General features: G+C 34.0%; 1 protein-coding gene across 1 annotated transcript in view; it reads left to right on the top strand.

Moving 5' to 3' along the window:
• Nucleotides 1-24,430, top strand: part of LOC125652115 (ras-related protein Rab-32B-like) — a 37,498-nt gene extending 13,068 nt beyond the window's left edge. The window contains exons 3-9 of the mRNA XM_048881086.2: nucleotides 3,967-4,063; nucleotides 13,474-13,530; nucleotides 13,702-13,734; nucleotides 13,828-13,855; nucleotides 14,172-14,246; nucleotides 14,696-14,804; nucleotides 23,688-24,430. Coding sequence (XP_048737043.1) covers nucleotides 3,967-4,063; nucleotides 13,474-13,530; nucleotides 13,702-13,734; nucleotides 13,828-13,855; nucleotides 14,172-14,246; nucleotides 14,696-14,804; nucleotides 23,688-23,854 — 566 coding nt within the window. The 3' untranslated portion in view covers nucleotides 23,855-24,430. The remainder of the gene's footprint in view (nucleotides 1-3,966; nucleotides 4,064-13,473; nucleotides 13,531-13,701; nucleotides 13,735-13,827; nucleotides 13,856-14,171; nucleotides 14,247-14,695; nucleotides 14,805-23,687) is intronic.
• The last annotated feature ends 974 nt before the right edge of the window (nucleotides 24,431-25,404 follow it).

The following is a 25,404-nucleotide window of genomic DNA, read 5'->3' as shown; positions in this document are numbered from 1 at the left end:
AATGCAAGGAAGGAAAAATTACAAGGTCAAATCATTAGATCGCGGGCTAAATGGATAGAGGAAGGGGAAAACCCTAGTAAATATTTCTGTTCTTTAGAATCCCGTAATTTTTTAAACAAAACTATCAAAAAAGTAGAAACACATAAAGATCAGGTTATATATGACCAATCGGATATTCTTCATCATGTCAAAGATTTTTATGAAACTCTTTACACATGTAAAGATTCAGATCTCTTAGATATAAATTTAGAAGATATCATAAAAGTCTCGGACACCCCTAGGTTAGACAAGACAACTTCAAACGCTTTGGATGACAAGATATCTGAAAGTGAAATTTATACAGTTCTTAAAAATATGAAAAATAATAAATCACCAGGAAGTGATGGCTTCACCGTAAAATTTATTAAATTTTTTTGGAAGGACCTCAAAAACCACATTGTATCAGCTGTTAATCATATTTTTGAGAAAAAGGAACTCCCTATATCACAAAGACTGGGGATTATTACATGTTTGCCAAAAGGTGACAGACCCAGACAATTTCTGAAAAACTTGCGTCCAATTACTCTTCTAAATGTGCTTTATAAACTTATATCGGGGTATCTCAGTTATAGAATAAAATCTACCTTAGATTATTTGATATCGGAAACTCAGTCTGGGTTTATAAAAGGCCGGTACACAGGAGAAAACACTAGGTTTGTGTATGATCTCATGTCTTTCACTGAATCCAGCAACACATCAGGTTTACTTGTACTGATAGATTTTGAAAAGGCTTTTGACTCTATATCTTGGAATTTTATATTTAAAGTTTTAAGTTATTTTGGTTTTGGGGATTGCATAATTACTTGGATAAAATTTTAAAATACAAATATTAAAGCATCTGTATTACAAAGTGGTTTCCTATCAGAGCAATTTGATATACAGAGAGGCTGTAGACAAGGTGACCCTATTGCTCCTTATTTATTTATTCTTTGTGCAGAAATTTTAGCTATTCTTGTGAAACAGAATACAGATATCAAAGGTATGATAGTGAATGGTAAAGAACACAAACTTTCCCAATATGCTGACGACACAACTTTGGCTCTTGATGGTTCACCAAAATCTCTTTTTGCTGCACTTGACACTATAGACTACTACTCAAGTTTCTCTGGATTAAGATAAACAGCTGGGGCCTCCGTGGCCGAGTGGTTAGAGCATTGCGCTCAAAATCACACAGCCTCTCACCTCTGTCGGCGTGGGTTCGAATCCCGCTCGCGCCGGTAAGTGAGAAAGTTTCCCAGTTTACTTTCGGAAGGTCGGTGGTCTCTTCCCAGGTACATTGTATCTGGGTTCTCTCTTCCACCAATAAAAACTGGGCGCCACCAGATAACTGAAAAATTGTTGAGTGTGGTGGAAAACATCAATCAATCAAAATAAACAGCTCAAAAACAAAAATTGTTTGGATAGGCTCTAAAAAATTCTTTAGTCAAGTATATCACCATACAAGATGGAAACTAGAGTGGGGATGCACTACTTTCAACTTACTAGGAATAGAATTTTCTGTGGATATGAAAAAATAGTCTATTTAAATTATAATATTCAGATACCAAAAATTAAAGCGTTGATACTCCAGTGGAATAGAAGAATACCCACCCGCATTGGTCGAGTCACAGTCACCAAACACTGCTTTTACCTAAGCTAAACCATCTGTTTATTACACTACCAAATCCTGATAAAGATATCTTGTCTTTTCTGAATAACTGGGTTTTTTTTTTTAAATATATATGGAATTCAAAGATTGACAAGGTCAAGAGACAAATTGTCACCCAAGATTACTTAAAAGGTGGCATGAAAATGGTTGAGGTGAAAATTTTTATAATGTCTTTAAAATGTTCTTGGATTAAAAGATTAACAAACAGTCACACACCATGGGTGGATATTTCTTTGGCAGAACATGGCAATGAGGTGGTAAAAAAAATGATAGATTTTGGAGATGAATATATCTATACTATTATAAACCATAGCAATGAATTTTGGCGTGATGTTTTTTCAATCATGGTTAGCAATGATTCGAGCAATGGATGAAAAGTGTTCCATGCAAAAACTCAGTTCTATTACAGTATGGCATAATACAAATATGTGTGTTGGTAATAAAGACATTTATGTTAAAACATGGTATCAACATGGTGTGAAAATAATTGGAGACTTTTTAGATGAAGATGGAAATTTTTTATTACTACAAGATTTTTCACAAAAATTTAGACTAGCAAATGTATGTACAATGCAATACAACAGTATTACTAGTACTATATCTAAGTTTTTAAAGACTGTCTGTTACAAGATCAGATGTTTAAAAAAAATTGTACACCATTTATTCCTTTTTACTTTGAATTTATACTGTTGAATGATAAATGTTCCAAAGTGTTATATGATATGATAAATAGTAATGATCTCATACCCAAATCAATTCAAAAATAGAACACTGAATTATCTGTACATTTAGAAGGCAATGTTTCTGTGAAAGAGTCGTTTAAATTTTATTTTAAAACAAGTATTGATACCCAAGTTCAGTGGTTGCAGTACCGAATTCTTTACAAGCTTTTTCCTACGAAATATTACCTCAAGAAAATCAGTATAATTTCAGATGACTGTTGTTCGTTTTGTAAAGAAAATGTAGAAACAGTGCAACATGTTATATCTTGTTTTTATACTTTAGCACTTTGGAATAATCTTAGCATGCATATTTTCAGAAAAACATAAAAAAGAATTGGTTTTAATGTTAGTAATGTTATTTTTGGTGAAACGCCTCTCAGTTTGTGTAATAAAGTTGTTAATTTCATAATTCTGTATACCAAACAATATGTTTTTAATTGTTCAAAACAAAACAAAATTCCTCATATTACTGGGCTGATACATTATCTTTCTTTCAAATACAAAGTTGAAAAATTTGTAGCAATTAAATCATGTGAAGTTTTGAAATTTGACAGACTTTGGGAAAACTGGAAAACTATTTTTGATCTGTAACCTAGAATAAGAAGTATTCAACCAATAATGCTGAATTAGTAGTGTGAAAGAGTGTGAGAATGTATAAAATGATTAATATGTATCTTCATTACTATTACTGATGATTATGTGAATATGGAAAAAGAATAAATTAAAAAATAATAATAATATAAAGAAACTTATCCATTTTATTCTATATCAACAGGAAATCTTTCGTATTCTGCCTATATTTTCCTAGTTAACCATCTAACATACATGTACCTTGCTATTATTTAGCCTTGCCTTTAAACGCCCATGTCGATCACATATAGAAATAGAGATCGAAAATCTGGTCAAACGCAATATTGATTGTAGGTGTTTTATGAAACTTTTTCTATAAATAAAAAACGTTCAAGAAGTGAGATACATCGTAATAACTCTTTTCCCTTCTTGTCTACTAAAGGAAATCGTTCAGGTTATTTTGATATTTGAAAGTACATCTTAACCCCCACCAAAGATTAGATACTTGAGATACAGTCATCGACACCGTGATTTACGGTCTTCATAACGCAACACTTTGAGGTAACTTTGTCATGAAAAGGTAAAGATAAGGAAGAGTGATCAATCTGACAACTCCTATAAAGAATACAAAATCAAGAGTAGGACAAACACGGACCCCTGGACATACCAGAGGTGGGATGACATGTCCAGAGGGAGCAAGCATTCCCTGTCGACCGGTCACACTCGCCAGGAGTCCTATATTTCGATCGTTGTATTCTCTTTCATTTGTTTCAATTCGAATACACGACTTCTGACATCAAAATTTCACCACTTGTTACTTAATCATCGTAGTAAATAATGCTTGTTTGAAATCGTGAATGTAAAATTCTTGTCGATCAAATCTGCCGCCATTGTTTGATGACCGTAATATATACTACGGTCATCGGCTTGTACACAGTGTTTTAGGAAAATATCAGGGTCGTTAATTTTAAGAAAACTTATTTCCAGGATCCTTTTCGCCAAACTACAAACTCACCATAGGCGTTGATTTCGCATTGAAACTTGTGGACTGGAACGAAAATACAAAAATCAACCTTCAGCTGTGGTAAGTAATTTTTTCTACATTCCACGCAATCTTTAATTGGATATTAGGCATTGTAAAGTTAAATATTGACGGTCTATGGCTACTTGTACACGTCATTAGCCAGTGGTTACATTGGATACGAAATTGAGCTGCCGTCACCTTCAAGCGGACACGATGCATTGTATACGTCGGAATTAAGGTGGCTCACTACACCCAGAAATAGTTTCACAAATCAGTACGAATTGATTTAATTACAAAAGATATGACGATATACAATAAGTATATAAGTTAAAAAGGCAACAACAACAAAAATGTACAAATTTGGATAAAAACGTGATTTTCAAAAACAAAATGATTTCAACACATACATGTATGATGAAAAGATTCTAGGGGATTTGAACTCGAGATCTGCGGTTCACCAGCCTAATGCTTTTTTTCTCTCTTTTATTGATAATCTTCATACAATATCTATATATATACTTGATGATAATAGTAACTAAACACAAAATTTAAAGCATAAACATCAAAATATCATCTGTTTCTTTGACTAGATGATTTTTGTACAAGATTTTTTATAGAATATATCTTTTCTGTTTTCAACAACACCAAGTTGATAATGATTATATGAAATATAATGTCTTAAAATGTATTTGCATAAGCGAGATATATCAACCTTTTTGCTTTCTTTTAGAAATATTTGTCTCCGTCTAAATATGCTAAATCTTCAAAGTGATATAAAAAAAATTATAAAAAATACATTGATATTTTTCGTTTCAGGTGGCAATATTGACGTAAAGACTACTTCAAAGTTCAAATTATTATAAACTGAATTCTCACAATCCTTCAATAAATGTTCTAGATGATATATGACGAAATTATCTTTAAAATCAGTCAATTCTCTACATTTCAAAAATAGATGCAATATATCTTCACATTCATTTGAACATAAAGGACATAAATTAGAATCTACTTTTCCAGTTCTATATAATTTTTCATAAGTGAAAATTACGTTATGAAAAATTTTGAAATCCAACTCTAATATATCAGGTGGTTTAAACGATTGTAACGACTTAATCCACCTTTTCTCAAGATGAATAGTATCTATTGTCTTAAATACACTCTTCGAAAATTCATTTAATTTGATACAGGACTTTTGAAAATCTTTTCCATAAGAACTTTGTAAAATATTTTCACAGTACATGAATTGAAAACTATATTTTGATCATAAAATCGTAAAATCACATTTGGCACAAACTCTTTTTTCACATTTTCCTTAATACGAACATAATTTTTCCATTCTTCTGGTATGATGGACAATAAACATTCGTAATTTTCTTTGATAAATTTTTCGGTGATATTTGGATTACATTCCTGAATAATCTCAATAATACATGATACTGGTAAAAATTTTGGAATTACTTCATACATGTATGTAATATCTTTTATGTGAGTAATACCCGCTTTGATAAAATGTTCCCATTTCAACATTTTCCCAGCATTCATAACTTTCGGATTATAAAACAAACAGATACTGTATATATCACAGTCATTATAATTAAAAACAATAAAATCTTCAATTGCATACCATGCACTGAACATCTCAACATAAAATGATGGTAAAATTTGTAGATCCTTTTTGTTGAATTTAAGCAAAAATATATCCAAATTCGCATCTAATCCACAAACCTTATGTAAAAAGTATCGAAAAGTATGTTTCCACAAGTAATGTTTTTCTATACAAAAATATTTTTGCTAAATATTTTAGCCTATATGATAATTGTTTTAGATGTATATCTACCATTCTAATACCACCTTGAGCTTTCTCACCAATAATAGTTTTATATGATACCAGGTGAACACCATGATTCCATAAAAATTCAGTACATTCTTTTTGAATATCTCTCTTCGCCCATTCCGGAATAGATACTACTGTCAATGTATACCATAATTTTGACATTAACAATGTGTTGATTACAGTTGTTCTGCCTTGCAAGGATAATTTTTTTTTGGTCTCCATAAGGAGATAATTTGTTTAATGTTCATAACTTTGTCTCTCCAGTTGAGGCTATCCACTGCTCACTATTTTTTCCAAAATATATACCTAATATTTTAATAATATTCGTTTCTTTTATCTCCAGAGCATTTTTATCATCATTCGTAAATTTACCATTCCCAATACACATTATTTCAGAATTTTGTACATTCACTTTGGCACCTGAAGCTTTACCATAAAAATCAAAAACTAGCAATGCTTCAAAAACAGACCTCTTATCACTAACAGCTAACGTTGTATCATCTGCATGTTGAAACATTAATGCACTTGTACCTGACAATGGTATTGGTATACCTTTAATTTATGTGCTTTTTTTTAATTAAACAACTTAATGGTTCAGATGATAAAACATACAACAAAGCAGATATCAGGCATCCTTGCCTCACAGAGTTCTTGACCAAAAAATATTTTGTCAAGAATCCATTACATTTTACACTACTATAAATATCTGTATAAAAAATACTGATCCATTTTCTAAAATAAGGTCCAAAACCAAATACCTTTAACACGTCTGAAAAATACTCATGACTAACTCTATCAAAAGCATTTTCTTGATCTATTTTTACAATAATATCTCGTATACTTACTAACGTATCTGCTATATCTTTACTCATAATGCAACATGTTTGACTTTCGGATATAATATTAAGCAAAACTAATTTCAACCTATTTGACATAATCCTTGCAACAATTTTGTAATCTACATTTAATAAACTTATTGGTCTCCAATTTTTTAACAGTCTTTTGTCACCCTTTTTTATACAATAATATAATAACACCCATTTTCATAGAATGAGGTAAATTTTCTCTTATTTCAATTTCCTGAAATAACCTGTACAATACTGGGCATAAATGAGGTAAAAATGTCTTATAAAATTCTACATTAAGTCCATCAGACCCTGGACTTTTATTATTAGTCAATTGTTTTGTTGCTTTTTCTATTTCTTCGTAAGTGATTTTCATGTCACACATTTCTACATCATTTTCGTCAAGCTTTTTGTCAACAAAAGACAGAAAATTATTTTTACATTCAATATCAATTTCAACAGATGAATATAATGTAGAATAAAAATCATATTGTATATCTGATATAGAATCAACATCGTTTTTAACTGTATCATATTTTTCATCTAAGAGCTCTTTTATAGCATGCGACTCTTGTCTCCTTTTCTCTAAATTAAGAAAATATTTTGTACACTTATCTGATTCAGTAACCCATTGTGCTTTAGATCTTAATACAGCTCCTCTACACTTTTCATTTTCATACTCGGAAAGATAATTTTTCAAAGCTTCATATTTCTCAATATCAACACAATCACCGTTAGCAATATTTTGTGACATTCTTTGAATTGCATTTTACAATTTATAAAACTCTTTATTCCTTTCTTTGGCACGATCTCTACTATAACATTGTGAAAATGTTTTGATTTTGTATTTCAAATTTTCCCACCACAACAAAGGAGAAACTTCAAATAATTTACATTTTTTCTCTCTCTAAAATATCTACTACTTTTTTCTTATATAATTCATCAAACAAGAGAGAATTCTTATGTATCCACAATCCTGGCCCTCTTTCGGACTCATTTGTATCTAAGTAAAGTATAAACATTGAATGATCACTTAGTGACGTATTTGTGTAATACATGTATATATTTTTAACAAAGTCACTGACCACATTTGATACTAATATGTAGTCAATTCTACTTTGTATATTAAGTTTATTTTCAACCACAACTTTTCTAGAAAATACTCTTTCATTTCTGTTTCTTTTTGTCCATACATCAACAATGCCGCATTTATTCATCACATCAACCAAAGTTTTGTAACCCTGATCATACATATGTTTTGTTTTACTACACCGATCTATTTCACCTAGCGTATTATTAAAATCTCCAAGTACAATGATTTTTTCAAATAAATTAATCTTTTCTGACATATTTCTGAAAAACAAACATCTATCTTTCGTGTTGTTTGGAGCATAAATGTTAATAATATCTATAATACTTCCTTCATTGTCTTTATATTTAATGTAAAAATCTGCCATCTTTGCCATGAACGAATTCAACATTTGATTTCATATCATTTCTATCAAAAATGCAACTCCTTTAGATGCAGTTTGGAAATTGTTATAATATATATCTCCGTCCCATACGTGTTTGTAATTCTCAATGAAATCATCCTTCCAATGTGTCTCTTGTAAACCTATAATATCATATCTTTTGTCCTGTAATACACTGAACACCACCTTCATTTTGTTTATATCACATAAACCGTTACAATTCCATGAGGAAATTATAACCATTGTTATGTTTAGGAGAAAGACAGTTAATTCTCTACCCATTTTATTTATTTTTCTTTGCTTTATTCTTTTTCCTGCCTTTCTTCTTCCGTTTCGTTTTTCCATTAACTGTTATTTCAACCTCGGCTTCTGATTCCGTTTGTTTCTGTTTTGTCTCCCTTTGTTGAGTTATCCGAAACGTGTTCCATGTCTTCTTCTAATTCCATAGTAAGTTCGTCTTCTTTAGAATTACTCTGTATTTCTTGAGTGTCTTTAGTATGTTTTTTCTCACACGTGTTGTCCACTTCCATTTCTCCGCTTTTCGTTACGTTCTCACTTTCTTCCGGAGTTTTATCCGCTTCTTTGGAATTGTTTTCTGGTGTTGTATGTTCTATGATTTCCGTATCATTTTCTTTGCTTTGATCCGTGAGGTCTTCGTCAATGTCATTCGTTTTGTTTTTCTCTTCACTGTGACCCGTTTCCCATTCACTTGCACCATTTGAGTATTCTCGTTCACTCATCCGATTCGAACACTCACACCTGTGTTCACATTCACAACATTCACAACATTCTTCACATTGTTTATTTTTACACGCTCTCGCATAGTGTCCTTGTTGTTTACACTTGAAACAAATAAATCTGGGACATTCTCTGAACAGGTGATCAGCAGAATAACACAAAGAAGAAACTTTTAATTGTCCATTGTGTATACATCTATAATATTTTTTGTGAAATTTCATTGTATACGGAAATGAACTCATATTCGGTGGTAGTTTCACACGCACATACCTAGTACCATCTGCTATTGTGGTTCCTGGGTAGAATCTCCTGTTTATTGATGACAATAATTCTACACCTAACTCACGCAAAGAGTGTTCGATTTCTTCATCGTCAATATAAGCTGGTAGATGTAAGAAACTAACAATGATGGATGATTGTACTACTTCATGAACCTTGAATGTAGAATTCCCCACTTTGATCCCCTCAAGTAAATATTGCACGGGGGCTTTTCCATCCATTGTTATTTCATACAGATTTCCAGACTTGGGGACGCATGCATAAAGTGTACCTGGTCCACAAATTTAATGCACATATTCAATAATAGCATCTGGCTTCACAGCAGAATTGTCCTGTACATTTACAATAAGGGAGTATTCACGTCGATATCTTCTATTTTTGACTGGACGATCATAATCACGGCGTAATCATGTTATTCGCTCCGCGGGGCGAATTAGTTTGACATGTTTGGCTTAAACGGTTATAAAAGCAAAAATCATTCATTCACATTTACGGAATAAATGCTACATTTAAGTACGTAGAATACATGCTAATTCATTCCGCGGAGCGAATAACATGATGATGCCCTAAACTTACAGACTCTATCGGAACAACCCCGTGCTCACCCTGTAAGTCTTATCAGCAGTCTAATGCTTTAACCACTGAGCTACGATGATGGACAAACAAATCGATCGATACAAATAATTTCACAAAACATTTAAATCGCCATCTTGTGACGTGTTGTCATACAGAGTATAAGCTTTAGTGTAGTGAACTATCTTAATATAGAACACTAATTCAATCGAGTCATATCCATAGACATCACCACAAACTATTTATAAAGACCCCATAGTTAGTACAATTGGGTAGATCATTACTTACAGCATTCAAAGGCAGATATATTAAGGCAGATATATTACCAATTTTTTGCAAGGACTTTTTTGTCATGCATGGCGATGAACTTTAAAACAAAAGAATTATATGACTAAACATTGTTTGCTAGGAATCCTGCTTGCCATAACAATGGAGCAAGAACGTCAATTCGTACCTTCTTCATGCATTGTAATATTCTGCGGTAGTACCCCTCCACCCCGTTTAAAATTACTTGTGACAGTTTGACCTGAAAACGAAAACCAATGTCATCTAGCAGTACGTAATACTCAAAATATCTGCGAAGTTTGAAGACTTTTTAGTGAAAAAGTTCTCGAGCTATCGGTCAGAGAATAAATGTAAATAAGCATGGGAAAATTCTCCTGACCTTTGATCAACACAGGCCATGCCCTATGTATTACAAACCTGCCTAGGAAGTTTGATGACCATCGGTGAAAGGGTGCTCTAGTTATTGGTAGGAACACATCGGTAGAGCTGACTGACCTTTGACGTTTTTACCTGAAAATTAATAGGTCATACATAATCCTTGATAAATTCGATGAACCTCGGATCTGACTCTCGAAAATGAAACTGTAATGGCGATAGAAAGAAGTTAAAACATGTCTAAAATATACATCAACTTAAAACCACTCTTTTGTATGTATATTTTTATCAAAATACACATGATGAAAAATGAACAAGATGTCTTGTTTTTATTAATTTGAAAAAATTCTGAAAAGTTCTCTAGAGTTCCTTGTTTAGCCATTGTCGGTTACTCCCACGTGCTTCTCGTCGATTCTCTCTGTTTAGTAAAACCGCTACAATATGGTATGCAAATGACCACACGAAAGAGACGTTGACAGATTTTCAATTGAAAAAATAGAGCAAATTAATTGTAGTAGTATTGTCTATAAAATAAACCCCAGGAAATTCATAGTATTCTGAAACATCTCTTTTTGAATGACTTGATTGACAAATTAAGCAATTTAATGTGAAATGCCAAACTAACTTGAAGTGCATATGACACGGTCCTTCATACCGAATACGTAGTCACAATTTTGCGAACGAAAGCATGTTATTGTGGCAAAATTAAAATCAGAAATACATGACTGTGTAGATTATATATTAGTATCCTTTTACACGTACAATGCATCATCTATCTCGCTAGCTCTCTCATTCAGCTGGTAATATGTAGGTTGCGCCTTCGCGTCCTACAAGAGTTTTAGTTTTTAAGTTACACAAAAAATTGCAAGTTTTTGTTACATTATGCAAAATTGCAATTTCTCAAGTCCACCCATTGCTCCCAGTCTCGTCCCTAATCCAGAATGTCTTACCACTCTCTCGTGATCTGTGTTTACCTTGTCTTACCGCTCTTCTGTGAGCTGTGTTTACACTGTTTTACCGCTCTCCTATGATCTGTGTTTACCCTGTCTTGCCGCTCTCCTGTGAACTGTGTTTACACTGTTTTACCGCTCTCCTGTGAACTGTGTTTACACTGTTTTACCGCTCTCCTATGATCTGTGTTTACCCTGTCTTACCGCTCTCCTGTGAACTGTGTTTACACTGTTTTACCGCTCTCCTATGATCTGTGTTTACCCTGTCTTGCCGCTCTCCTGTGAGCTGTGTTTACCCTGTCTTACCGCTCTCCTGTGAGCTGTGTTTACCCTGTCTTACAGCTCTCCTGTCAGCTGTGTTTACAGTTTTACCTGCTCTCCTCTGAACTGTGTTTACCCTGTCTTAACGCTCTCATGTGAGCTGTTTTACCCTGTCTTACCGCTCTCCTGTGAGCTGTGTTTACAGTTTTACCGCTCTCCTGTGAACTGTGTTTACCCTGTCTTACCGCTCTCCTGTGAGCTGTTTTTACCCTGTTTTGCCGCTCTCCTGTGAGCTGTGTTTACCCTGTCTTGCCGCTCTTATGTCAACTGTGTTTACCCCTGTCATACCAATCTCCTGTCAGCTGTGTTTCCCTGTCTTACCGCTCTCCTGTCAGCTGTGTTTACACTGTCTCACCGCTCTCGTGTGAACTGTTACCCTGCTTTACCGCTCTCCTGTCAGCTGTGTTTACACTGTCTTACCGCTCTCCTGTGAACTGTGTTTACCCTGTCTCACCGCTCTCCTGTGAACTGTGTTACCCTGCTTTACCGCTCTCCTGTGAGCTGTGTTTACCCTGTCTTACCACTCTCTCGTGATCTGTGTTTACCCTGTCTTAACGCTCTCCTGTGAGCTGTTTTTACCCTGTCTTACCGCTCTCCTGTGAGCTGTGTTTACAGTTTTACCGCTCTCCTTTGAACTGTGTTTACCCTGTCTTGCCGCTCTCCTGTCAGCTGTGTTTACCCTGTCTTGCCGCTCTTATGTCAACTGTGTTTACCCCTGTCATACCAATCTCCTGTCAGCTGTGTTTCCCTGTCTTACCGCTCTCCTGTCAGCTGTGTTTCCCTGTCTTACCGCTCTCCTGTCAGCTGTGTTTACACTGTCTTACCGCTCTCCTGTCAGTTGTGTTTACCCTGTCTCACCGCTCTCCTGTGAACTAAGTTACCCTGTTTTACCGCTCTCCTTTGAACTATGTTTACCCTGTCTTACAGCTCTCCTGTCAGCTGTGTTTACCCTGTCTCACTGCTCTCCTGTCAGCTGTGTTTACCCTGTCTTACCGCTCTCCTGTCAGGTGTGTTTACCCTGTCTTACCGCTCTCCTGTCAGGTGTGTTTACCCTGTCTTACCGCTCTCCTGTCAGCTGTGTTTACCCTGTCTTACCGCTCTCCTGTCAGCTGTGTTTACCCTGTCTTACCACTCTCTCGTGATCTGTGTTTACCCTGTCTTACCGCTCTCCTTTGAACTGTGTTTACCCTGTCTTAACGCTCTCCTGTGAGGTGTGTTTACCCTGTCTTACCGCTCTACTGTCAGCTGTCTTTACCCTGTCTCACCCCTCTCCTGTGATCTGTGTTTACCCTGCTTTTCCGCTCTCCTGTGATATGTGTTTACCCTGCTTTTCCGCTCTCCTGGGAGCTGTGTTTACCTTGTCTTGTCGCTCTACTGTCAGCTGTATATACGCTGTCTTACCGCTTTCCTGTGAGCTGTCTTTACCCTGTCTTACCGCTCTCTTGTGAGCTGTCTTTACCCTGTCTTACCGCTCTCCTGTCAGCTGTCTTTACCCTGTCTCACAAATTGAATCTGCTTCTTTCTGTGGAACGTTTCCTTTTCCTTTCCACCTCCAGCACATCGGCTAACTTCCACAGAACTCTGTTGTGCCGCCATCCATATTTCCCCTAGGTCAGTGCTACATGACACCTTGTAGAATAAGCGCCAGCGTATCTGTCTTTCCAAACAGTAGCTTGGGTCCTCACTTGCTTTCCACTGCAGTTGCAAATTTACAAGTAAGAAAGAAACTCAACTTTATTACACTCATCGCATAGTTTTCTTTCATGAGAAATTTTATTAGTGTGGTATTCTTTTTTAGGGACATAGCGGGTCATGAAAGATTTGGACACATGACTCGAGTATATTACAAATATGCGTAAGCTCTCTTTCCAGAATTTGTATAATTCCAGCCTTCGTAAAAATATTGTAATGGAAAAAGATAAATCCACCTTTGCTTTGGTTTAATCAATTCATTGAAAATTGTGAAACCTACATGTATAACAAAAATAGAACGATTAATATTTAAACTTATCAAAATGTATTTCAGAATAGCAGCCATAATTGTCTTTGATCTCTCGCGGTAAGTTGATCAATATTACAACATTGGTCAGAATTCTCTAATCTATTTCAACAGTTTTACATGTAGTAAATATATTCATTTTTTGTTTTATAGTCCAGCAACATTTGACTCAGTCTCCAAAGTAAGTACTACATTGTTATTCTATTTTATATTGTATTGACGGCGTTCTCATGAATCTACATGTGTGGTACATGAACTGTTTACAATAGTTGTAGAAACAATCACATTAGACTGCTTGTCAATTCGTTTGATAATCAAAGTTGTACTAAAATTCTGGGGTGATTAAATGCTAAAAAACTATGTTTGATATTTTGTTTGAAAATGAATAACACAAATATGTTATTAGCTGTTCAAAGTACATTCATGTAATTGAATTGGTGGAATAACGATTCTGGTATTTTTGCAAATGAATGATGTGAGTATATTTATTCAATTAGTGGCTCGGGGATGTTAATTCTAAAGTCATGCTAGCCAATGAACAGCCAGTTCCAGTGCTTTTATTGGCAAACAAGGTAAATAATTGTACTTTGTTGTGATATCCTAAATTACAGGGCCCCCGGCGAGGGGTCGTCGGGTTAACTTTTGAGATAGATGTCTTTTTGAGATGAAATTTTCATTTTGTGTCAATATTTCTGAAAATGCAATTGATGGAATATATCTAGGTTTCAAGTCGTTGAACATCCTGCTTGTGTCAACAGCTCTATCGAAAATAATGCATGTGTTAATCCAAATGTCAACAATGATAGACCCACGACTAGTATTAGTAGAATGTATTAAAGAAATCTGGGATAGCTCGATGAGTGCCTACTTTTGGGGTCGATGGATTTTCCATTGAGATTTGTGACGCATCAATAAGCAAAGAATGATAACTTCTGTATTACTAGGATTAGATATGGCGGTGGGGGTTGGGGGGTTGGGTTGTGTCTTTGAACACTTTTTGTATATATAAAATTTCTTTTAGTGTGATCTTGAAGATGTGGTAATCGACTCTCATCGTTTGGACCAATATTGCGTTGATCATTCAATTATTGGTTGGTTTCCAACATCAGCTAAAACTAGTAAAAATGTCGGTAAGTGTACATGTATGTTTAAAGGCATAGGGTCTATCTTTTATCTCAAAAATGACATCACAATATTTTGCAAGAAGAACTCAAAAAAAACAAATTTGTAGTATTAATTATGAGTTATCTATAGCTGCAGCGCTTTGAAACAGAAGTCATTTTGACATTTTAGCCCTTTATAAAAATTTGTCTGGAGGACAATATATTAAACTGGTACCCCGTTGATTGGTGGCTACAGATGCAAAGTCAACAGGGTACCAGTTTAGGCAAATGCGAACAGGGAATTATTCTGTAATTACTATCGTATACAATGTGTTTGTAAACATTCTGAAGAACTTTCTGTGATTTTCTAGTTATGACCTTAAATTTCGCCACCTTTTTGGAACATGCAAAATTTCACCAATATCTTAGACCCTATGTCTTTAAAATGTTTTAGTGGCTGCACCAAGGATATGACTTTAGGTTAAGTCTTCACTACCCGAATAAGAATAGTCATCAAGTGCACGTGGACAAATGTAAAACTAGAACCACTACATATCGGTTACAAAAGGTTAACACACCTTAAATTGTACATGTACTTCATCATAAAACTTTCGTAAAAAGGATTGTAGGCTCCTAGATGCACCCCCTCCCCCTTCGGGTGCTTATGATTGTAAAGGAATGAAACAAATTAGAGACGGGCTTTATTTTTGGATTTTTGACTGTTTTGATATACAATAGGTTTATGATTCGTGCGATAGTAGATGTAAACGTATGGATAAATCAGTTAAGATTTGAACCCAATAACATCATTCACATAAGCCTTCTTACAATTAACTTCATTTTCCATTTTTTAAATTCATAATATTATATCATGTTTAAAGTTATACCCATAGCAGTCATATGAAAACTATCGTAACCATGCATTTACATGTAAATCAATGCACAGTCTAAACACTTTTAAAATATTTGCCAATAGTGAAGATATCAGCATCACTGCATTAAAGATTACCAAACTTTGATTTATATGATATTGCTACTTTGCATGGAATAAAATTCGGAGTAAGTGTGATATTTGTGTTGAACACCTGTAGAATTCATTGCTTCAGTGTGTTGGCCATAGCTCTGGATTTATTAGTCAGCCCGCGGGCTGATTAGTTATCATACGAAGAACTTCAAGTGCGCTTGCGCTCTTTGGAATTGTGGGAATTGAGGTGATCTTGAAGTAGGTCATTCTTGATCACTTCGTGACAGTAAGGCGATCTTGAAGTAGGTCATTCTTGATCACTTCGTAACAGTAAAAAAGAATTCTGTGATCTGTGTGCATTGATTTGCAAATATATATATCTGTTATATCAGTAGAAATAAGAACATTTTACTAAATGGAAAAGTAATTGCATAGAAACCTTCAACGTAAACTGGCAGTGTTGTAGGTTCTTTAGTAAACTGGTCAATTTTAACTGGTTCGCAGTTCTTACCTGTGTTTTACGCAGCGAAGCATATAAATGTAAATAAGATCCCTGTATATGATGTTTGAAACTATTTTGTTGAGTAATATTAGTTTTATCTTTACGTCCATATGTACATTTGCAGCGAAACATTGGTGTATTCTAGATTCAAAAGCATTTTACCAATCAAGGCACCTATACGGACGATCCATTTTTACACCTTTTTTCTTAAATATTTCATGATTTTTAAAGTTATGCACTTTAAAAACTTGCCAGAATTTGTATTTCAAATGTTCATTTTTAATCATGTCAATTAGATGCTTTAATATAGCTAGACTGTTATCGAACAATATAATGAAATGGACAAGGAAACACAAATTTGGCGATAAGGGCGTCTCGCCCATTGTCTAAATGCTGTAACCGAGGATGCAGAAACGCAGGTTATTTTAACTGTTAAAATAAAAGCTGCAAAGATTATTTTTTCCCTTAAAAAAATAATATTAATAACGTTTGCTAATGCTGAAATACAATTCAACAGGGATAAAAATCCAGTGGCTGACTCTCTAAGCTTTTTCCAAAAGCTAAACTTGTTGATAAAATTGAGTCATGAATCTCAACCCCACTTTTCGCTCTGAAAATTGCAAATCATAAAATATATACCTGTATATCTAAACTAGAGTCCAACAACACCCGATATTTTAGAGTGTTGAATCCACGGAGGAATTACAAGGTTAGATACAAAAATTATACAAAATATTGATATTACCTATGACATGAACAATTTAAAAATTGTAAAAAAAAATTTCAACGACCTGACCCTTTCTCAGGACAAACAAAAAACTTTTACACAGATTTTACATATTACGTAAAACGTTTTCGTGTGACTTTAGGAAAGAAAAGGTCGTCCTGAAAATGTAACAGTCTAATTGTTCGTTTGGTTGGTCATTTTTGTGTAAATCATCAGAAAGGTGTACATACGGAGTTTAAAGCTGACATGAATTTGTAACAAGTGCACATTTCTTAAGTTATCCATTCACAGATGGCCTGTTTGACCTCAGATGTGACTGTTTAACCTCAGATGTGACTGCTTGACCTCAAATGTGACTGCTTGACCTCAGATGTGACTGTTACACCTGGGTGATTTTCTAGCATGACACACATCTCTGATAGTAATGTAGAGGGAATAAGAAACAAGTGAAATCACGTTTTAAAACACTATGCACTGCTCAAAATCGCAATAATATATTGCAAAGTAGTAACACATTATGAAAATTTTGGATAATCAAGACGAAAGTGCGAATTAGAGAAAGCTTTTCTTGCATCCCTGCACATACGTAAAGTATTTGCAGACATCATGTCAATATTTATTCTTCCAATGTTTTTGCCTTCGATATCATTACCAATCTGCAAAGATAGTCATTTCCTCATGAATGTGGTGCAGTTGTTAACAATGCGCGTATGAATCTTGATAAATATAGTACATGTATGTCTAACGGCTGAGAATTCCGACAAAAATGAAAGTAGAATGTAAATGTATGATATATTTCCTAAATAAACGCTGAAAAAATCATTTAAACCAATGATCTGCTGATAGAATGGAATAAGCAAAGAGCATAAAATCTATATTACATGTAAGTTACGTGTATACATATTCACTTCATACAAATGCAGGTATCTGTACGTACTAAGTAATTAATGTACACGGCATGCTTGCCAAGAAAACGCATTGAATGTGTACTACCGTTTACCCGAGACTACTTTAATGGACCGGAGATGTGCATATACCACAATAATATGTTTACGGTTCTACCGTTGGGGTGAGCACAGTCAATGTATACTTTTATGTAAAAATTTATCCGTAACAGGCACGTAGAATCAGAAAATTTCGAAGTTATCCGGACGTGAACGGACAGTTGTCAAACCATACTCGCATTGTTATATGATAAAAGTATAAAAAGTGCATTTATTTCAATCTAATAGAATTAAAACTAATCAATTATCAAATAAAATATATAGGTCATCTCACTTTTTAAGATGCGAGACAATCTTATGACTTTATTGTATATTGTTTAACGCCCCTCTCGAGAATTGTTCACTCATATGGAGACTTCGCCGTTACCGGTAAAGGGCTGCAAAATTTGGGTCTATACTCAGTGCTTATGGCCATTGAGTAGGGGAGTGTCTTTATTGCCCCACACCTGCTGCTGGACCGCCCCATTTAGTCGCCTCTTACGACAATCAAGGGGTACTGAGGATCTATTCTAACCCGGATCCCCACGGGATTCATATACATGTATTTTGAATATAAATGCACATATTCATATATGCATATGTACATTTATATATTTTCAGTGTCATTTAAGAACAAATTTTGTTTTACACTGTTGCTGAATATTAGAATTCAGGTTAGATATGCAGAACAGAAATTAGTTTTCTAGATTTCATAGCCCTTGGCTTTATGACCAAACATTGGGACTAATAATCAAAAATACATATTGTGTATCCTCTTTTATATATATATATATATATATATATATATATATATATATATATATATATAATTTATTTATTTTTTTTGGTCACATACAATACATCAGACACTTACACAAACATACCTTTCATACATGCATACATGCTTCAATCTCCCTGTGGTTTAGGTTACTTGCTGTACAATAGTGAAAGTAATAATAGTAACAAAAATAGATGTACTAAAAATAATGACATGTAGTAATAATTAATCAATTGCAAAAATATTTTCCCACTTCATCCATATTTTATCAAAGTTATATATTTTAAATGTTTGAATTGCAGCATATTTCTCTACATGATATTTAAACTTTAAGTGACATAGTAATCCAACAAGATTTGGTTCTTTATTCTGCATTAAACAGATAAATATGTATTGTTTAGCATACAGAATTATGAAGTTTATAGCTTTATTATTTAAAGACAGTGGAATTTCACCAAATATTATATTTGACACATTAAAACCAATTCTTTCTGGAATTTTTTCTATATATATGAAGACTTAACTCACTCCACAATGTTTGGGTCTTATTACAAGAAGTAAAAATATGTGTTATTGTTTCAATATTACTTGTACAAGATCTACAGAGATCATTTGTTTTAACACTAATGTTTTTCAAATAATAACCAACAGGAAGAATTCTATGTAAAATTCTAAACTGTAGCCACTGAACAGAAGAATGTTTTGAAACAAATTTTAAACACATCTTGCACTGAAATATCATCTACTCCATATGAAGATAGTTCAGTTTTCCACTTGCCCATAGAAGTTGGGATATCTTCTTTTGCATTGAAAATATTGTAAATAATATTAGAACATCTTTCATGCAATAAAACTGGTTCAAAAAATATAGACATACATGGATTAACATTTTGTTTGGTTGAGTGTCTATCAATTGACAGACATTTTAAATATTTTGAAATTGCAGTAATAATGCTATTGTATTTCATTATACATACTTCTTGAAGATTGTATAAACACTGAAATTTTTCTACGGTATGGAAGTTACAATTAGTATCAAAAAAATCTTGAACAACTTTAATCCCCTTTTCATACCATTTCTCATAAAACACAGGTTTTCCCGCAATTCTAATATTAGAATTGTACCACACTGGAATATTATGAAAATTATTTTTAATATTTGGAAGATTTTGACTAGTCTTCAAATAAAAAAAACCAAGCATTAAAAACATCCTTCCAAAAAACATTGCTTTTAACACATAATTGTTCCACAATAAAACTATCTCCAAAGTCATATAATTTCTTTAAAATATCATTTCCATACATGGCAAAAAAAATATTCATCCATGGTTTCTGACAATTGGACCTAGTAAGCCTTTTAATCCAAGAGCATTTCAATGATGTAATAAAGTTGCTTATATCAACCATCTTGACACCACCCAATAAATAGTCTTGTGTTATCACAGACCTCTTAACTTTATCTACACTAGATTTCCATAGGAATTCAAAAATAATTTTGTATAAATAAGAAATTGTTTCTTTCTTTGGAGTAGGAAGTGATATAAACAAATGATTCAATTTTGGAATAAGCAAGGTTTTAATGACAGTAGCCCGCGCAATGGGAGTAAGAATCCTTCTTTTCCACTGTTCAATAAGAGCAACGATTTTTGGTATTTGAATTCCGAAATTTATATCTTCAATTTCTGTAAGATCAACTGAAAAATTAATACCCAATAAATTAAAAGTTGTTGATCCCTAATCTAATTTCCATCTTGTATGGTGAAAAACTTGATCTGAAAATTTCTTTGAACCAATCCAAACAATTTTTGTTTTAGAAGAATTAATCCTTAGACCAGAAAAACTGGAGAAAAATTCAATCGTATCTAGAGCTGCAAAAAGCGATTCAGGTGAACCGTCAAGGGCTAGTGAAGAATCATCTGCATATTGTGATATTTTGTGTTCTGTGTTTTCTATACATATGCCTTTTAAACTTTTGTTTTGTTTAATTAATATTGCAAGAATTTCTGCACATAGGATGAATAAATAAGGTGCAATGGGATCCCCCTGCCTCCATCCCCTTTGTATATCAAACTGTTCAGATAAAAAGCCACTCTGTAAAACTGAGGCTCTGAAATTTATGTTTAAGATCTTTATCCATTGAATAAAGTTTTCCCCAAAACCAAAATACTTTAAAACTTTATATATGAATGACCATGACATTGAGTCGAAGGCCTTTTTAAAATCAATGAGAACTAGAAGGCCCGGGATATTATTTCTTTCAGTGTATGACATAATATCATAGATAAATCGAGTATTCTCCCCTATATATCTACCTTTTAAAAAACCAGACTGTGTATCGGATATTATATAATCCAAAACTTGTTTAATTCTAAAGCTGAGACAACCAGATATAATTTTGTATAATACATTTAAAAGTGTAATTGGTCGCCAGTTTTTTTAAAAACTGTCTTGGTTTATCCCCTTTAGGTAAGCATGAAATGATTCCTAGTCTTTGCGAAATAGGAAGTTCCCTCTTATGATATACATGTATACAATTAATAGCTCTAACAACATAATATTTAATGTCATTCCAAAAAAATTTAAAGAATTCAGTTGTATAACCATCGCTACCAGGGGATTTGTTGTTTTTCATATTTTTTAATACTTCAAGAACTTCTGCTTCTTCAATATCATCCTCCAGTTTTTTGGTTGCATGTACAGTGTATATCTAACTTAGGAGAATTGTAATCTGAGATGATGCTTTCCAGGTCGACATTAATTAAGTTAAAATCATTATTAGTATATAAGGCTTCATAATATTTCTTGACACCTTCTAAAATATCTGACTGTCTATAAATTGTACCAGTATCCAACTGAATTTTTTTGATAGTTTTATTTAAATAATTTCGGGATTCTAAATTACAAAAGTATTTTGAAGGTTTTTCCCCTTCCTCTATCCAAAGTGCACGAGACCTTATCATATGACCTTGTAGCTTTTCTTTTCTAATGTTTTCAAGAGCTGCTCTCTTCTCATCTAGAATATTAAAATCAATAGGAGAGTCAGACTCTAAAATTTCAATTTTATCTAAAAGTTTCTTTTCTTTGATGTCTTTTTCTCTTTTCTTAAATGCTGAGTACGATATAGTAATTCCCCTCTCGAGAATTGTTCACTCATATGGAGACTTCGCCGTTACCGGTAAAGGGCTGCAAAATTTGGGTCTATACTCAGTGCTTATGGCCATTGAGCACTGGGGGGGGGGTGTCTTTATTGTCCCACACCTGCTGCTGGACCGCCCCATTTAGTCGCCTCTTACGACAATCAAGGGGTACTGAGGATCTATTCTAACCCGGATCCCCACGGGATTCATATACATGTATTTTGAATATAAATGCACATATTCACATATGCATATGTACATTTATATATTTTCAGTGTCATTTAAGATTAAATTTTGTTTTCCACTGTTGCTGAATATTAGAATTCAGGTTAGATATGCGGAACAGAAATTAGTTTTCTAGATTTCATAGCCCTTGGTTTTATGACCGTACATTGGGACTAATAATCAAAAAATATATATTGTGTATCCTTTGCTAAATGACACTAATACACACTCTTGACATTATGTATTGTATCCTATTAAAATACAACCTCAGCATGAATTTTACTGACTTATGAATATCAATCTCTTCGAACACACCAATTTAATTTGTTTTTTACATGCATGTATTTTGCGCGTGTGACATGATAATTATTTTGATAGGAAATTTGAAATAAAATATTAGATACGATAAACTAATTTATCTATGCTGGTAACCCAATACCTAAAATTGTATACCATATCGTTAAAAATAAATGGTATACATATAATATCAACAATAGTTAAATATATAGAGAATAATACATGACAAAATCTGTATCGTACTCCATATCAACTCGAGACTCCAATATCAGCCCGAGGGCCGTAAGCCCGAGACTCCAATACCAGCCCGAGGGCCGTAAGCCAAAGACTCCAATACCAGTCCGAGGGCCGTAAGTCCGAGACTCCAATACCAGCCCGAGGGCCGTAAGCCAAAGACTTCAATACCAGCCCGAGGGCCGTAAGCCCAAGGGCTGATATTGGTCGATCAATGCACACTACAGTGTAAATATTCTACTTTAATACTCCCCTTGATTGAAGACAGCTGATCAGTACGAGCTAGGTGAGTCGCAGTCCGTACAATGAAGTGACAACGTGTTTATTGTAGGAATACAAATGAAGTTCATAGCTTTGCTTCATCAAAATAAAAGGAAATATTTCCGATAAGTATACAAGTATATAGATATGTCCCGTTTGTTACCGAACCACGAGCAATCCAAGGTGAACAGGCGAGTATGCATACCACATCCATTACTTATACTAGTGTCTGGATTTTGCATGAGGTGGAGAGGGGTAATGAATATTAAACTTCTTATGTCCTTTGCTTATTCAATTCTATCTGGTAAACAATTTCCAAGCGTTTATTACTTAATTTGGAAATCTTTACTACAAATACTTATATACAAGTTCATGCATGTAAAAAAAAAAAAAAAAAAAAAAAAAAAAAAAAGAGAGAAGCTTTTTCTAAGTCATCTAAAACTTTTAGAATGTTTTACTGGTTTACAATATTTTTATTGTAATTTTCAGCACAGCACGGTGTTCTAAAACGAGATATCATTTATTTCTTATTTCCTATGTCAGTAATGTACATATACACCGGTCGAGTCTATCTGCACATGTAAATCGGAAACACTGCTGTGAAGGAAAAAGTAGCAAACCTCGCCCCCATATACGATAACAGAACAGTGGAATACTCAACTACATTTTTTGTAATACGGCGGGGATTAACAGAGAAATATAGCCGACACGGAGAATTCTAGACAGCATATTTTTAATTCATTTCAACTTGAATGCCATACTGTAATCATTTATGAATATGTATTTCGCCTACGTTTTGTAGATGAGGCCATGAAGTTCCTTGTAGAAAAAATTCTGGAGCTTCCTTCGGAAAGCCAACAGCCCGCTGAACATATCTCACTCTCTGCTTCAATCAAGAAGCCTCAATTTGATGACTCGTTTGAAATGGACAAAGAATCGCCAAAACCAAAGAACCAATGTTGTAGCTGACATATTCGAAATTTAGCATTTATAGTAAACAAATGCGATGAACGTTTAATATCATATCAGATTATTTCATTGACTTTGGACGCATAATTTTGTAGAGCAAAATGACAATTATATATTTGATGAACAATACCTTGTGCAAGTGACTGCATGTTATTCCTTCTAAAAAGGAAGCAGTGTTTAATACTCAAGAATAATACTCAACTATGAAATTAGAGAGGCATTAGCTGTGAAAGTGATGGCAACCTTTTTATCTCAAAATCTATCAATGGCATAGGAATATATATTAATGATTAATAAAAATATTCATTTTGTACAAGAACAATAGTTAGGTAATCGCTTTTAGTGTATAGAAATGTATAAGGAAGAATTTTGTCTTGCAAGGCAATCATTATTTAATCACCAAAATTGCACATTCATGTGCCTGCTATGAGGTTAAAAAGTGTTTGAAATAATTAAATTTGTATTATTACTGAAATCTATAATATGGAGTAATTTTCGGTGACAAAATGACAACTAATGTCCTTTTAACTATATGCAACGTGATTGTAATATGATTAAATCGTACATTATTAATAATGAATCAGTTTGTAAAGCACTTCTAAATATTCGTTTACATTTAAATGATCAAGATAAAGGGTTCACGACAGGTGTGAACAGTCAATAGGGGACGCTTACATATCCTAGGCACCTGATCCTACATCTGGTATGTCCAGGGGTCCGGTGTGTCCAGGGGTCCATGTTTACCCTAGTTTTAATTTTGTATTCTCTATTGGATGTTTGAGATTAACCACTGTTCGTTACCTTCACTTTTACATTAAAAGTCCAACAGCGTGCCTCAATGTGACCGCAGGGGGGCCAGTCTCTACCCAAACGCACGTGTATAGCATGCCTCAATGTGACCCCAGGGGGTCAGTCTCTACTTAAACGCACGTGTATAGCGTGCCTCAGTGTGACCCCAGGGGGTCAGTCTCTACTTAAACGCACGTGTATAGCGTGCCTCAGTGTGACCCCAGGGGGTCAGTCTCTACCCAAACGCACATGTATGAACCACACAGTCACGTATTCCTATTCTTTTAGATTTTGTAACGATCTGTAGCCCTTTTCACAGAAAAATATTGCGATTCAGATGAAAATTTTAAAACACTGTAACTCTTTTATACTTCTTCGCTAACATGTTTGAATGAATAAAAGTAAATATATGCATTGGTGATGGAACTCTATACTTACTCGGGGCACAGTTGCACTCGCTTGAGTATAATCTCATAACTCCTTTAAGGAGAAGGTATAATGGCATCATTTAGTGGATATGATTTCGTCAAAGTTTTTTTTTTCAAAATCGAGAGAGAGAGAGAGAGAGAGAGAGAGAGAGAGAGAGAGAGTGTGTGTGTGTGTGTGTGTGTGTGTGTGTGTGTGTGTGTGTGTGTGTGTGTGTGTGTGTGTGTCAAGTTGGGACAGTTCTAGTTAAATTCAAAATGTTAATTTCAAACGAGACTGTTGAAATCCCTCGTAGTATCAACATATTGTTCAGTAGCTTGACTCGATTTAAAATT

This window comes from Ostrea edulis, chromosome 5, assembly GCF_947568905.1.
Source record: "Ostrea edulis chromosome 5, xbOstEdul1.1, whole genome shotgun sequence".
In the NCBI taxonomy this organism is placed as follows: domain Eukaryota; kingdom Metazoa; phylum Mollusca; class Bivalvia; order Ostreida; family Ostreidae; genus Ostrea; species Ostrea edulis.
The sequence above is the reverse complement of the archived record's forward strand: the minus strand, read 5'-3'. Positions and strand labels throughout refer to the sequence as shown.